Below are 16,153 nucleotides of genomic sequence, written 5' to 3' on the forward strand. Positions count from 1 at the left end.
CATTTATTTATGGTGCCATCCAAACATTGGTATAACTCCTGCTCTGACTAGTTTTTCTCCCATTAAGGCAGTGGTTCTCAACCTGTGGTCCGTGGATCACCGGTGGTCCGCAAGAACTAAAATATGGTCCGCAGCCTCACAGTTACAGAGAGAGTGACTGATCTCTCAATCATAGAATCCTAGAGTTGGAAGAGACCTTGTGGGCCATCCAGTCCAGCCCCCTGCCAAGAAGCAGGAAAATTGCATTCAGAGCACCCCCGACAGATGGTCATCCCGCCTCTGTTTAAAGGCTTCCAAAGAAGCAGCCTCCACCACACTCTGGGGCAGAGAGTTCCACTGCTGAATGGCTCTCACAGTCAGGAAATTCTTCCTCATGTTCAGATGGAATCTTCTTGCTTGTAGTCTGAAGCCATTGTTCCGCATCCTAGTCTCCAGGGCAGCAGAAAACAAGCTTGATCCCTCATCCCTATGACTTCCCCTCATATATTTATAAATGGCTATCATGTCTCCTCTCAGCTTTCTCTTCTTCAGGCTAAACATGCTCAGTTCTTTAAGCCACTCCTCATAGGTATTGTCCTCCAGACCCTTTATCATTTTAGTCACCTTCCTCTGGACACAAAACCCTCTTATAGTGCTGAGGCTTATTAAATATGCTTTTCTATGGGTAAGAAGATGGTGCCTACTGAATGGCATATGTTCTGTATCAGAAACAAGAGCTGATATGGTCTAGCCAATGCAATTTTCTGAATCAGCACCCCAAATAAGCAAACTAAATCTAAATTTGTTACCTTTTTGGTACTAATGTTGAAGAGTGGTCCCTGGTCAAAAAAAGGTTGGGAAGTACTGCATTAAGGGGTTGTTTACATTGTCTAAAAAACCCAAACTCATGGTGAATCCACTACTATCTTTTCCCATTACGTACAGGGAACTTACGGTAAATATCCTAGGTTATCTTGTCTTAACCCAGTGGTTCTCAACCTGGGGTCCCCAGATGTTTTTTGGCCTATACCTCCCAGAAATCCCAGCCAATTTACCAGCTGTTAAGATTTCTGGGAGTTGAAGGCCAAAGACATTAGGGGACCCCAGGTTGAGAACCCCTGTCTTAACCCAACTTTGTCCTGCTTTAAGCAAAATTGGAGGATACTATGGAATTTGCTTGACATTGCAGAGTATCCTGGGGCTATGTGGCAGTTCGGACACTGCGATCAGGTCCATTTTGGACCAATCTCCTGTCCACATGGATTCTGCCAGAATTACTCTTTCCTTAAACCAGTGGTGTCAAACTTGTGGACCTCCAAGTATTTTGGACTTCAGCTCCCAGAATTACTGGCCATTCGACAAGTTGGCTAGGTCTTCTGAACGTTGGAGTCCCAAACATGTGGAGGAACACAAGTTTGACACCTGTACCTTAACCTGGCAAGGATGGTTTGTCCCCGTGTCACCATTACTGCCAATATTCCTAGCTAGTAATAGAGCTCCTTGTAAAGACATCCTAAATCAGCCAATGAATGCAGAGTTTAAGAGGGTTTTTTTGTGGAGGTATGGTTTGTGGAGAAGGAAACAAGACAGAACAGCAGCTGGCAACCAGGAGCAAGGTAGCAGCATCCACCATCAAGCCATTCACAGATGACAAGCCTGGGATCCTGTGGTTTCTCTGCTTGTTGCATACTTTGAACCAACCCAGAGACCGTATGGCTCTTTATAACTCTTGTGTCAACATCTCAAATGTTTATCATTCAGAAGCCAATCTAGAGGAAATAATAGGCTTACGCTTTTCTTTGTCTTGATTTGTACGTTCATCCGTTTGTTGTCCAAGGATATAAACTGGGCAGGCACCTTGTCAAAACTCAGCAGCTCCAGCTCTACAAGGCAGATATTGCAAAGGTAAACACAATGGTGGATCTTCAAAGCTTTACAGTTAAGAAGAGAGGCTCTTTCACTTACTAAGTAAAAGCAAGGGAAAGTAATCTTGAACTGGATTTTTCTGGCAGAAGGGGAGTGAGGTCTAGTGAGTAAAGCAGTATGGGAGACTTCATTTCAGTCCAAAACATTTGGAGGACCAAAGGTTGGGAACCACTGTTCTAAGAAAACAGTTTTTGGGTCTGAGTTGGTTGCTCAGTCTGCCTAAATCTATTCACAGAATCATGTTTTCCTCAAACTATTGGGTTCTTCTACTATTTGGAGATAATTAGGTCATTATCTCCACTTGATGACCTCCTGCCTTCAAAAACTACCTCCACTATGTCACTCTTTTTAAAGCAGTGGTTCTCAACCTGTGTGTTCCCAGATATTTTTGGCCTATGTAAAGGTAAAGGCTTTCCCCTGACATTAAGTCCAATCGTGTCCGACTCTGGGGTGTGGTGCTCATCTCCATTTCTAAGCTGAAGAACTGGCGTTGTCTGTAGACACCTCCAAGGTCATGTGGGTAGCATGACTACATGGAGTGCCGTTACCTTCCTGCCGGAGCAGTAGATATTGATCTACTCACATTTGCATGTTTTTGAACTGCTAGGTTGGCAGAAGCTGGGGCTGACAGTGGAAGCTCACGCCGCTCATCGAATTCGAACCTGCGACCTTTTGGTCAACAAGTTCAGCAGCTCAGAGCTTTAACCAACCTCGCCACCGGGGGCTCCCTCTCTATAACAATTAGGTCATTATCTCCAACAATTGATGATCTCCTGTCTTCAAAAACTACCTCCACTACGTAACCCTCTTTAAAGCAGTGGTTCTCAACCTGTGGGTCCCCATGTGTTTTGGCCTACAATTCCCAAAAATCCCAGCTAGTTTACCACCTGTTAGGATTTCTGGGAGTTGAAGGACAAAACATCTGGGGACCTACAGATTAAGAACCACTGGTTTAAAGCACTGGTTTAGGAAGAACTTCCTGACTGTGAAAGTCATTCAGTAGTGGAACTCTCTGCCCCAGAGTGTTGTGGAAGCTTCTTCTTTGGAGGCTTTTAAACAGAGACTGGATGGCCATCTGTTAGAGGTGCTTTGAATGCAATTTTCCTGCTTCTTGGCAGGGGGTTGGATTGGATGGCCCATGAGGCCTCTTCCAACTATTCTATGATTAGGTTTGTTGAACTCTTACAAAACCTTCCTGTCAACCGCTGTGAGGTTCTCCAAATCATTTGCACAAAACTCTACTCCAGTGGTTCTCAACCTGGGGTCCCCAGATGTTTTTGGCCTTCAACTCCCAGAAACCCTAACAGCTGGTAAACTGGCAAGGATTTCTGGGAGTTGTAGGCCAAAAACATCTGGGGACCCCAGGTTAAGAACCACTGCTCTACTCTGATATACAATCATGTCCTCCCTTTACTATCATTTCCTTTCTTACAAGCTAACCTTTCACTTTCTGCAGTACAGAGCAAGCAGCTATAGGGAAGGACAAGACTAGGGAACTTGGTAAAGCTGAATCATGCGGGAAGCAAGTGGCTGCAATGTGGGGAGGAAGTAGGAAGGGAAAGGGCTGTGGTTGGCATCCTCTGAAGATGCCAGCTACAGATGCAGGAGAAGCTATAGGGGAAAATGCTGCTAGAACACAGCCATACAGTCCAGAAACCACATTACAGACCAGAAGGGGAACAATTTAGTTCTTGAGAAGTGCCCCCCACCCAATGCCATATCTGACCCACTTTGTGCAATATTCTACTGAAATTGGGTTGGGTTGTTTGTTTGAGAGGGTGGAAGCTACTTCCTCCTTAATAAAGCAAAAGCAAGGTTGCATTCCTGCACTGAAGTGTGCAGCTCCTTGAATGACAGGCACGCCAGTTGCTTGCAGCGTTTAAAGCTCTTTTGGCCTCCCATTTTCTTCCAACACTTGGGCACATCTTGACTGTTGAATTTTTTCTCTTGGGCATCACTCAATGCAGTGAAATCCTGAGAGTTGTAGTTTCACAAGGCCTTTAGCCTTCTCTGCCAATTAGCGTTAGCACCTCGCCAAATTACAACTCTCAGGATTTCTTTGCACGGAGTCATGGCAGTTCAAGTGGTGTCAGACTGCATTAATTCTGTCAATGCCGTTGAAGCATGCAAGAAATCAGTTACTGTGTGTCAACCGTAAAATAAAATCCACAAAGCTAATTGGTTGGGCAATACCCTGGGAGATAGCTGAGCCTGGGATTTTTGGATACTGTTACATTTCTCAGGCTTGAGCTATGCATGTGCTTGCAGAGATGCAGAGAGAGACAGAATTTGAAGTGTGTTCTTGCTTCATGAGCTGCTGGAAGGAGTTCATCCACATGGACAAAGAAATACCATTTCAAATCTCTCATAAAAGGACATTATGTGAATTAATGTGATTGATCACATGACTGTACCTATGTTGTTACTCTACAAAGAGTAAACTACTTGTTCGTTACTGTTCATCTGCGTGGCATATTTTCTTTCTCTGGCAAGGCAGTATGTGGGCTGATCAAACATGAACTAAGCGCGATTTTCATCATGTCACAAATGCTACATACTTTGTTGTGAGATCACCATAACTGGGCAGCCACACATTTCCCCACTTCGGTGTTTGACCCTGGTCCACATTTCTAATATTCCACATAGGGCTTTTAAACAGAGGCTGGATGGCCATCTCTCAGGGGTGCTTTGAATGCTTCTTGGCAGGGGGTTGGACTGGATGGCCCATGAGGTCTCTTCCAGCTCTATGATTCTAGAGCTCTGCTATATATACTGCATATATATACTGATATTCAAGTATCTGAATATAAACACACATATCTTATTTAAAAATGTCAACTTACAATTTAAAATTCAACATGGGACAGAGCCACTTCCAGGTGGAAACGCTCACCTCCTACCAACCCATTCTGCCCAATGTGAACTCCTTTCCACAATGACACAGCCATGCTAAGGGTCCTTAGAGTCTTTTCCAACACTTATGACTTTATGATCTTTCTTAGAGAAAATCTGGCAACCAGATATGCCACTCACCATGATCTTTGCATGTTGTCGTCCCTGACTTCTTCTTCAGGGCTTTATTGGCACCTTCAGTGCAAGGAAGGCAAATTGGTCTGCAAAGAAGAATTGAGAGTCTGAGGCTCCTTCCACAGGTGTATAAAATCCACATTGAACGGGATTATGTGGCAGTGTGGACTCGGATAATCCAGTTCAAAGCAGAAATTGTGGATTATATTCTGGGTTATATGGCTGTGTGGAAGGAAGAGGAGTGAGAAAGTAAAGCCAGCAAACCCAAAGTTATGTAAAACGGGCAGGGAGTTACAAGAGATGTTGGGAACTGCAGTACAAAACATTTTCCAACTCTGCAAAGCTTAATAAGTGTACTCAAAAATTACAACAGCAAAACAACAGAGGGGAAACAAACAGGCACATAAAATCACTCTCAACAAAAGATTCCCCCCAGGCACTTCCAAGCCATTGAATGCTAATCAAGGTGATCAGCTGAAACATTCACAGCTAGCCCCAGCAGACAAAAGTCCTTTGTCTCACCCTGGTCATTCCACAGATATATAAACCCATTTTTCCTACTTCCAACAGACCTCACTACCTCTGAGGATGCTTGCCATAGATGCAAGCGAAACGTCAGGAGAAAAATTGCCTCCAGAACATGGCCATATAGCCCAGAAAAACCTACAACAACCCAGATATTAACTTTATTTTTGTACCATGCCTCCATCTCTCCGAAGAGACTTGGGGCGGCGTACACGGGGCCAAGTCCAATCAACAGAGTTAAAACATAACACATTAAAATGCATAACATCAATAAAAATAGCATTATAACAATATATAAAGGTAAAGGTAAAGGTTTTCCCCTAACATTAAGTCCAGTCGTGTCCAACTTTGGAGGTTGGTGCATATCTCCATTTCTATCGCAGTCGCGTTTGGTGGGAGCGAGAGACAGGGCCTTCTCCGTGGTGGCCCCTCGGCTGTGGAACTCCCTCCCGATTGAAGTTAGATTGGCCCCCTCCCTCCTGACCTTCCGGAAAAAGCTTAAATCCTGGTTATGGGATCAGGCGTTCACAGAATAATTTGTTTACTGGGAAAGACAAGATTTATTGGACTGGACTTGGACTGCTTTGGATGGCAATTTTAATTATGGTGATTTTAAGCAGGTTCTTAATGTATATTTAGAATAATTTTAATTTTGTGGATGTATTTATTATGTGTTTTATATTGTTTGGCATCAAATTGTTGCCTGTTTGGAAGCCTTTCTGAGTCCCTCCACGGAGGTCGAGAAGGATGGGGTATAAATGTTTCATAAATAAATGAAAATAAATGTTATTAACTGTCCTTAACCAACAATGGGTTTAGTTTTTTTTTTCTGAAGGGACAATATTTCTAAATTTGCCTTGAACAAATGCACCCAAGATCTGCTTTAATTCTCTTTGAAAGCCTTCTCCTCCACTCCTCCTTCCATCATTCTCTGTGGATGATTTTGCATTTTTATTTAACGCTAAAAATAAAAACGAAACTATCCTTCCTGATCTTGTTGTTCTTAAACCTTTCTGATTACTGACATTACACATCTGTTCCTTTCTACTTCCTTGTCTTGTTAGATGAACTCTCCAAAGTGCTGATGTCTTCAAATCCTTCTACATTCTCTCTTGAACCAGTTCCTTTTTGTTTCGTAAATACTGTGATTTTTGTCATTCTTCTTCCTTTTCTTGATGTTATTAATCTGCCCATTCCTTCTGGTACATTTCCTTCCGAGTTTAATCACAGATTTAAGAAGCTTTCACTTGATACTTTAGAAACTTTATCCATCTTGGGTTGCTGTATGGCCATGTTCCAGAAGCATTCTTTTCTGACATTTCATCCACATCTATGGCAGGTTTGTTGGAAACTGGGCAAGTGGAGTTTATAAATCTGTGGAATACTGTGGCTACCAGTATTAAAAAACTCTAAAATCAGGACAGTAAGTAAAGAACAACACTCAGAAAACAGGGGAATTCCAGACAGTAAACAATCAGGAGCAGCTAACAGCTATCAACAAATTATTCCCCAGGCAGGAAGCAGCCAGGCTTTGAAGCTGCAAGGCTATCCAATGCAAATCAAGCTGGCCAATTGCAACATTCACACTTTCCTACAACAGACAAGAATTCTTTCTCCCACCCTAGACTGTCCACAGATAAATAAACTGCACTTGCCCAGTTTCCAACAGACCTCACAACCTCTGAAGAGGCCTGCCATATATGTGGGTGAAACGTCAGGAGGGAATGCTTCTGGAATATGGTCATACAGCTTGGGAAACTCACAGGAACCCAGTGATTCTGGTCATAAAAGCCTTCGACAACACTTTATCCATCTTCTCTTTCTATCGTCCTGTTTCATCGTTGCCTTTCTTTTTGAAAGTTTTGAAATGTATATTGCCTTCACCTTTTCCCCTGTATTTCTGTAATGGATTCCTTTCAGTCTGGATTTTGCCCTTTTGTCTTTGGCACAATTAATCATGTTCTTTTGCTGGAGCCACTTCAAGACTTAAGGTTTAATGATTCAGTTCTCAGATGATTCACATCTTATCTCTCAGTTCATGTATTAAATATAGTATCAAGAGGTTACGTATCTTTTTCCTTTCCACTTTCAGTTGGTGTTCCTTGGTGTTCTGGACCCTTTGTTGTTTTCTCTTTATACTATTTTTAGGTAATGATATCAGTTCATATACGTAGTAGGAACCCCTGTTAGTGCAATGGGTTAAACCCTTGTGCCTGCAGGACTGCTGACCGAAAGGTCAGCTATTTGAATCCAGGAAGCTGGGTGAGCTCCCATCTGTCAGCTCCAACTTACCATCCTTGTGGGAGAGAAGCCTCCCACAAGGATGGTAAAACATCCAGGCATCCCCTGAGCAACGTTTTTGCAGATGGCCAATTCTCTCACACCAGAAGTGACATGGAAATATATATATATATATATATATATATATATATGTAGTTTTCAATATATTTTTATGCTAATGAAATTCAGTTGTATAACTCCACTCTAAAACTCTCTTCTGCATCATGGTGCAGCATGTCTTTCAGCTATTTTAGCATGAATGCCTTATCTTTCTCTAAAATGTAACATGGCAAATATAGGACTATGTTTCTTCCAAAGTCTGTCAAAGGTGCTTTGAATGCAATTTTCCTGCTTCTTGGCAGGGGGTTGGACTGGATGCCCATGAGGTCTCTTCCAACTCTAGGATTCTATTCATCTTCTTTACAATATATATTCACCACCTCTGTTAATAATGTTTCCATTTATCCTGTGAAGGAAGCACATGGTCCTGGGTTTTTGTTTTGTTTTGTTTTTTGTTTTTTGCTCTTCTTCACCTTTTGTTTCTTGCATTGTGGCTGCATAAAAGTCATATTGATTGAGTGTGAGTATACACATATAGTTTAGATTGCATGCTTTTTGCAGAATCCATTGTTTTGATTCTTTAACTTGTAGATTTTGTACATTAGTTGCACTCTATAAATAAACAGGAGCCCCTGGTGACAGTACGTTAAACCGCTGAGCTGCTGATCTTGCTGACCGAAAAGTTGGCAGTTCAAATCCGGGGAGTGGGGTAAGCTCCCACTGTTAGCCCCACTTTCTGCCAACCTAGCAATTCGAAAACATGCAAATGTGAGTAGATCAATAGGTACCGCTTCTGCAGGAAGGTAATGATGCTCCATGCAGTTATGCCGGCCACATGACCTTATTTATTTATCTATTTCGGGCATTTGTATCCTGTCCGAGGTGGGACTCAGGGTGGCTTACAACTGGCATTCATTAGATGCCAACAAACAAACAATCGCAATACAAACAATTAATATTAAATAAGACAACAAGATTATAAATGCATTAAAATATTGGCCATTAAAATAATGAAATGCAACCAAGCCTAAGTCCACAAAACATTGGAAGCATCCACAGACAATGCTGGCTCTTTGGCTTAGAAATGGAGAAGCATACCACCACCCGGAGTTGGACACCACTAACTTAGTGTCAAGGGGAAACCTTTACCTATAAATATGTTCTTGTGTGCCTTCCAGTCTTTCAGTGTATCATGGAATTTTCTTGGCAAGATTTATTCAAAGTGCCATCATATAGGACTTGCTAAGGGTTATCCAGTGCACCCCGCCACATGCACAATGGAGGACCTTCTCACAGCGACACCAGAGGAACTTGAAATGGCCAGCTTTTGGTTGAAGGAAATGTAGTATTTAACTTTGTTTGTGGTTTTTCTATACATTATAACTGCATTCTCAATTTGCTACCAACACAATAAATCAAAATAAATGAACCCAATAGGTTTCCATATACAAGCAAGTATCTGAATTCTGTTCTCCTGGAATTCTGGAATTGTGGTCCATCACTCAAATCACTACATCACACTGACTGGTGGTGCAATGGGTTAAACTCTTGTGCCATCAGGACTAAAGACCAACAAGTTGCAAGTTCGATTCCAGGGACAGCGTGGATGAGCTCCCTCTGTCAGTTCCAGCTCCCCATGTGGGGACTTGAGAGAAGCCTCCCACAAGCATGATAAAACATCAAAACATCCGGGCGTCCCCTGGGTAGTGTCCTTGCAGACGGCCAATTCTCACACACCAGAAGCCACTTGCAGTTTCTCAAGTCAGTCTTGATACACACAAAAAATCACACTGACTCTAGAAAAAGCCAAAACTGTGATAAATACTTCTTTGTCTGACCCTGTGCAGCTTACCTGATCCTCCCACCAAATGGTACTGGATTCTCCAGTTCAAGTAGAGAAATGTCGTAGTCGTAGAATTCCTGGATGCCCTGGGACACCTTTGCACGGACATTGTACAGGTCGTGATCAATACGTCTCTTTATTGGCAACCTCTTCTCTCCTCCTCCTGAGGAAGAAAAAAAAATGTTTGCAAAAAGCAGGCTGCTTACCCATAAATGTAGTTCTTCCAGCGGTCATCTGTGGACTCACACATATGGTATTCCTAAGTGTCTGCACAGACCAGTGGTTCTCAACCTGTGGGGCCCCAGATGTAAGCTGGCTGGGATTTCTGGGAGTTGTAGGCCAAAACACCTGGGGATCCACAGGTTGAGAACCACTGGCTTAGACCATCTTTGTATAATTGCTAAAACTATTTTTTCCAGCTGAAATCTCCCTCCCCCCACCAAAAAAAACCCTCATACCCCACTTGCTCAGTACAATTTTTTAAAAGTTACCACTTTGAGGATTAACTGTTTATAGGCCTCTAAAGTGCTTAGAGAGCTGTGAAGGAAGGGAGGGAGTTGTTAAAAAAGATTCCATTTTGAATCTTTTGTGTGTGGAATCTGTTCTGTTCTTAAGCTTAATATACCATCCTATGTAACCAGATATGCCTGTTAAGGTAACTGCAACCCTTACGCTTACTGTCTGTTCACAAACTATGATTTCCTATTCATTCCAACTAAAGTGGCTTTTAAATATTTCAATAAAGGAGGTGGCCTGTAAAGATCATAAATTGGTGGCAGCGAAAGTAAAGTTTAATAAATATTTTGGAAGGAGCAAAGGCAGAATATATTTAGTGGCAGCTTCCCCACTGGGTTGTTGTAGGTTTTTTCGGGCTATATGGCCATGGTCTAGAGGCATTCTTTCCTGACGTTTAGCCTGCATCTATGGCAAGCATCCTCAGAGGTAGTGAGGTCTGTTGGAACTAGGAAAAGGGGTTTATATATCTGTGGAATGACTAGGGTGGGACAAAGGACTCTTGTCTGCTGGAGCTAGGTGTGAATGTTTCAACTGACCACCTTGATTGGAGCCCCCGGTGGCACAGTGGGTTAAACCCCTGTGCTGGCAGGACTGAAGACTGACAGGTCGCAGGTTCGAATCCGGGGAGAGGCGGATGAGCTCCCTCTATCAGCTCCAGCTCCTCATGCAGGGACATGAGAGAAGCCTCCCACAAGGATGATAAAAAAATCAAATCATCCAGGCGTTCCCTGGGCAACGTCCTTGCAGACGGCTAATTCTCTCACACCAGAAGCAACTTGCAGTTTCTCAAGTTGCTCCTGACACGACAAAAAAAAAAAAAAAACAACACCTTGATTAGCATATAATGACCTGACAGTGCCTGGAGCAAATTTTTATTGAGAGGTGATTAGATGTCCTTGTTTGTTTCCTCTCTGTTGTGGTGTTGTTGTAATTTTAAGAGTTTTTTAATACTGGTAGCCAGATTTTGATCATTTTCATGGTTTCCTCCTTTCTGTTGAAATTGTCCACATGCTTATGTATTTCGATGGCTTCTCTGTGTAGTCTGACATGATGGTTGTGAGAGTGGTCCAGCATTTCTGTGTTCTCACCATTGCCTTCGACAATATTGCTTCCCCACTATTTGGTAGTGTATGAGTGAGGATGTACGTGTGCTCTAAATTCCCTCACGGCCTCACCTGGGTTGCCTTTTTGTCTCCATCTTGTGTGTGAGGTTAAATTCTAACTACTGTCCTTGCCTAGGTGGTCATTGTTAAGAGCAGTTGGTTATAATTGATGGCACTTGGTGGGACATCCCAAGTTGATTGGGAGAGTATCCTTTATATAGTTCAATGCTCAAACCAGTACACCACACTGACTTTCATTGTCCCTACATTGTTTTAGGAAGAAAAAGCAAGGCAAAATACTTGAGCTATCTAAGGGAATTTGAGAATACAAAACTGCCCTGTGTTTGATTATTGTGTTTAGTTCCTGGTGTGTTGCTAGGAAAGGGCTTTATTTACTTATTTCTTTGTAACCTTTTTCACATTCTTAAAAGGCAATGCACAATATACTGAATGGAAGGAAGCTGGTCATTTATAAAGAAAGCACACTCCCAGGAGAAATGAATCTAATGAATGAAGGGATAATTAATACGTAGTCCTAACCCTCCAGCGGCATTCTGAATAGGCTACAATAACATTACACGGAAGTTGAGAAAAGAAAATATTTGCTGAATGAAACTGATGTTTGCTGGCTGAACCTGTCATCCCTTTACCTTACTGCAGGAATAGGCATTTGTGCCCTGCAAAACCTTTGGGAATTATTTTACACAATCCTTCACCAGAGCTTGGAACATAGTCTCAAAATTAATTCCTCCGTTGTGAATGTTGGAAAGGACTAAAATAATTAATTATAATTAAAATCAGAAATCTGATTTGCTGCATTGATTTTAGTGGTTAAGTCATAATTTGTGTTTATATGTTAGGTTGTTTAAATTTTATTAGTATGGATGTATTGTTGTTGTATTCGGGCATTGGATGTTTGCCTTTTATGTTTAGAATCCACCCTGGGGAGATAGAGCAGAATATAAATAAAGATTATTATTATTATTATTATTATTATTATTATTATTGTCAACTAATTCATTACCTAACTTGTTAGATACTTAAGAAAACATGGAATTTACAGAGAATAACTTGTAGTATGCCTGCTCTTTTTATAATAGTTTTTCCCAGTTTGGGTTTGTGTATGTGTGTGTCAGGAGCGCCTTGAGAAACTGCAAGATGTTTCTGATGTGAGAGAATTGGCCATCTGCAAGGACGTTGCCCAGGGGACACCCGGATGTGTTACCATCCTGTGGGAGGTTTCTCTCATGTCCCTGCATGGGAAGCTGTAGCTGACCGATGGGAGCTCACTCTGCTCCTTGGATTTGAACCGCTGACCTTTTGGTCAGCAGTTCTGCCAGCACAAGGGTTTCATCCATTGAGCCACTGGGGGCTCCCCCAGTTTGGGCTAAAGACACATGATAAACAGTTCCTTCAATTTTGGCAGATATTGCCGGTCACTGTCATGTATGCATCTAAGTAAAGGTAACGGTTTCCCCTGACATTAAGTCTAGTTGTGTCCGACTCTGGGGGATGGTGCTCATCTTCATTTCTATGCTGGAGAGCCAGCGTTGTCCGTAGACACCTCCAAGGTCACATAGCCATCATGACTCCATGGAGCACTGTTACCTTCCTGCAGAAGCTGTACCTACTGATCTACTCATATTTGCATGTTTTCGAATTGCTAGGGTGACAGAAGCTGGGCCTAATAGCAGGAGCTCACCCCGCTCCCTGGATTTGAGCTGCCAACCTTTCGGTCAGCAAGTTCAGCAGCTCAGCTGTTTAACCCACTGCACCGCCAGGGCGCCCACTTACGCATCTACTAATTTCATTTGTTTTGATATTGGAGCTCCCGGTGGTGCAGTGGGTTAAACCCCTGTGCCGGCAGGACTGAAGACCGACAGGTCGCAGGTTCGAATCCGGGGAGAAGCGGATGAGCTCCCTCTTTCAGCTCCAGCTCCTCATACGGGGACATGAGACACAGGCCCATAGCCAGGATTTCGTTTCGGGGGGGGGGGGTTAAAAATTTTCAGGGGGGGTTCAGGGGGGGCTGAGTTTCGGGGGGGGGGCTGAGTCTGAGTGAAAGAGGGTCTAGCCTAGCAAACCTTTTGTATCATTACCCCAATACCCCCATGCATATGGGATATATTGAGTATGGTGATCAGATCATGATATGAATAAACATAACAGTTTAAATAATGCACCAGTAAGGCCTTTTCACGAACCACCATGAGAATTTCGGGGGGGGGGGGGGGGGCTGAAGCCCCTCAAGCCCCCCCCCCCTCCGGCTACATGCCTGATGAGAGAAGCCTCCCACAAGGATGATAAAAACATCAAATCATCCAGGCGTCCCCTGGGCAACATCCTTGCAGACGGTCAATTCTCTCGTACCAGAAGCGACTTGCAGTTTCTCAAGTTGCTCCTGACATGACAAAAAATAATTGTTTCGATAGGGCTGTTTGAAGCAGTTTTCTAGATCTGCACAATTTGAGGTGATCCTATAAAAGCCCAGAACATATCCACTGCCACATTAACATAGTCACCACCGGGATTAGCTGAAAACCACAGAGCAGCACTAGAACCAAGCCCAATGAAAAAATGAATGAAGTCTCACCCAGCCTTCCCTCAATGTTGCATCTTACCCAGAATAACTTTCCAGGTGGAAATGTCGTTCAGCTTGTTGAAACAGTGAGCCGATGTCAGGATCCACGTCTTTGAAATCAAGGCACCGCGGCAAGAAGGCTCTACTTGACGCTACAGGAAAAGTGGACTAAATTAATTCAGGGTAGGACTAGCCATTTCAGATTATTGCATATACTCATATAAATGTCTAGAAATGTTAGTGGAAAAAAACCTGAAAAACTTAGTAGATTTATTCATGGGGCAATGCAAGTATTGGGTTGTTGTAGGTTTTTTCGGGCTATATGGCCATGGTCTAGAGGCATTCTCTCCTGACGTTTCGCCTGCATCTATGGCAAGCATCCTCAGAGGTAGTGAGGTCACTACCTCTGAGGATGCTTGCCATAGATGCAGGCGAAACGTCAGGAGAGAATGCCTCTAGACCATGGCTATATAGCCCGAAAAAACCTACAACAACCCAGTGATTCCGGCCATGAAAGCCTCCGACAATACAATGCAAGTATTGTACCTTAATATTTATTTTCCTAGGGACAGTCTCCTTCTCTGAGTAAAGAGACGAAAGACGAGAGCTGAGCCCATCCCAGGAGAACCTAAAGGAATGATGGATGCCCTCCATTCTCTCCACTCCTTCTGGCCTTTTAAAATGTCACAATGAGAAAACCACATTGGAGGCTATTTTAATGCTTTTCCCCAAAGAGGTGCGAAGAGAGTAGAAATAGATTGGTGTTTCTCCCAGGACAGACTAAGTTCTCTCCTTTCGCTGCTCTACTCCTAATGCCGCAAACCCCTTAATACATTTCCTCATGTTATGGTGACCCCCAACCATAACATTATTTGCATTGCTACTTCATAACTGCAATTTTGCTATTGTTACGAATTGTAATATAAATATCTGATATGCAAGATGTATTTTCATTCACTGGACCAAATTTGGCACAAGTACCCATTACGCCCTGAGTCCCCTTTGGAGTTGAGAAGGGAAATAAACAAATATTGCAAAAATAAATAAATAAAACACTCAAATTTTAATATTGGTGGGGTTGGGGGGTATTAATTTTGTCATTTGGAAGTTGTAGTTGCTGGGATTTATTGTTCACCTACAATCAAAGAGCATTCTGAACTCCACTAACAATAGAATTGAACCAAACTTGGCACACAGAACTCCCATGACCAATAGAAAATACTGGAAGGGTTTGGTGGGCATTGACCTTGAGTTTTGGAGTTGTAGTTCACCTACATCCAGAGAGCATTGTGGATTCAAATAATGATAGATCTGGACCAAACTTGGCACGAATACTCAATATGCCCAAATGTGAACACTGGTGGAGTTTGGGGAAAATAGACCTTGACATTTGGGAGTTGTAGTTGCAGGGATTTATATTTCACCTACAATCAAAGTGCCCCTTGAACCCCCCCCCCCCCCCCGCCCACCAATGTAGAATTGGGTCAAACATCCCAGACAGAACCACCAGTCCTTGAAGGGACTGACTGGTGCGAGTCTCTCTCCAGCGTTGCACGCTCTCCCTCGCCCACACATGTGCACCACACCATGCGCCAAGCACGCCTGCTCTCCCCTCCCCACTTGGAGTCTCAGAAACAGCTCTTCCCTTGGCTGAGAGGCCGATCAGTCACATAGGAGGAGGGCTTTTGGTGGGAGAATTTGCAGTACCTAAATTTCCTACTTGACAGATGCAACTGTCGTTCAGGCTGCATAGGTCAACAGCAAGCTAGACTATTAATGGTCAGGAGCTCATTCCGACCCGGGCTGGCTTCGAACTCATGACTTCTCGGTCAGTAGTGATTTAATGCAGCTGGCTACTAACTAGCGGCACCACAGCCCAGTCATTTTAGACTACCACTCCCATCAGGCTCAACCAACAAGACAGTTAGGGTTTATGAAAGCTGGAATACAAAATGAGGTCATCTAGCAGGGGAATGCTACTCTGGGCTACTAAAAACCTTGTAAAGAAGAACATATAATGGCATTGCAAGGAGAAGAAGAGAATAAACTCTACTTACATTTTCTTGGAGGAGAACATGCCAGGGGTTCTTTTGATACCACTCGGCATTGCTGGAATAATTTGCCAAACCACATATATCATCCAAATCTTTGGGGTCTGAGAGGGTTAGAAATGGAGGAAAAATAACATTTAGTTTCAACAAATTTGTACCTGGCAAACCAAAAATAAACCTCTGGTTGATTACAATATTATTTAGCACTATTGTACAGTGCTGTTTTTAAGAAAATGGTGAGACAACAAGGACCCCTTTTGAA

General features: G+C 43.0%; 1 protein-coding gene across 1 annotated transcript in view; it reads right to left on the bottom strand.

The window, feature by feature from the left end:
• Positions 1–16,153, bottom strand: part of LOC132765693 (uncharacterized) — a 100,174-nt gene that overhangs the window by 56,193 nt on the left and 27,828 nt on the right. The window contains exons 12-16 of the mRNA XM_067464751.1: positions 15,898–15,995; positions 13,881–13,992; positions 9,650–9,803; positions 4,939–5,018; positions 1,771–1,862 (exon numbers count right to left, since the gene is read on the bottom strand). Of these exons, the coding sequence (XP_067320852.1) occupies positions 1,771–1,862; positions 4,939–5,018; positions 9,650–9,803; positions 13,881–13,992; positions 15,898–15,995 (536 nt within the window). The remainder of the gene's footprint in view (positions 1–1,770; positions 1,863–4,938; positions 5,019–9,649; positions 9,804–13,880; positions 13,993–15,897; positions 15,996–16,153) is intronic.

Source organism: Anolis sagrei, chromosome 2 (genome assembly GCF_037176765.1).
Source record: "Anolis sagrei isolate rAnoSag1 chromosome 2, rAnoSag1.mat, whole genome shotgun sequence".
Taxonomy (NCBI): domain Eukaryota; kingdom Metazoa; phylum Chordata; class Lepidosauria; order Squamata; family Dactyloidae; genus Anolis; species Anolis sagrei.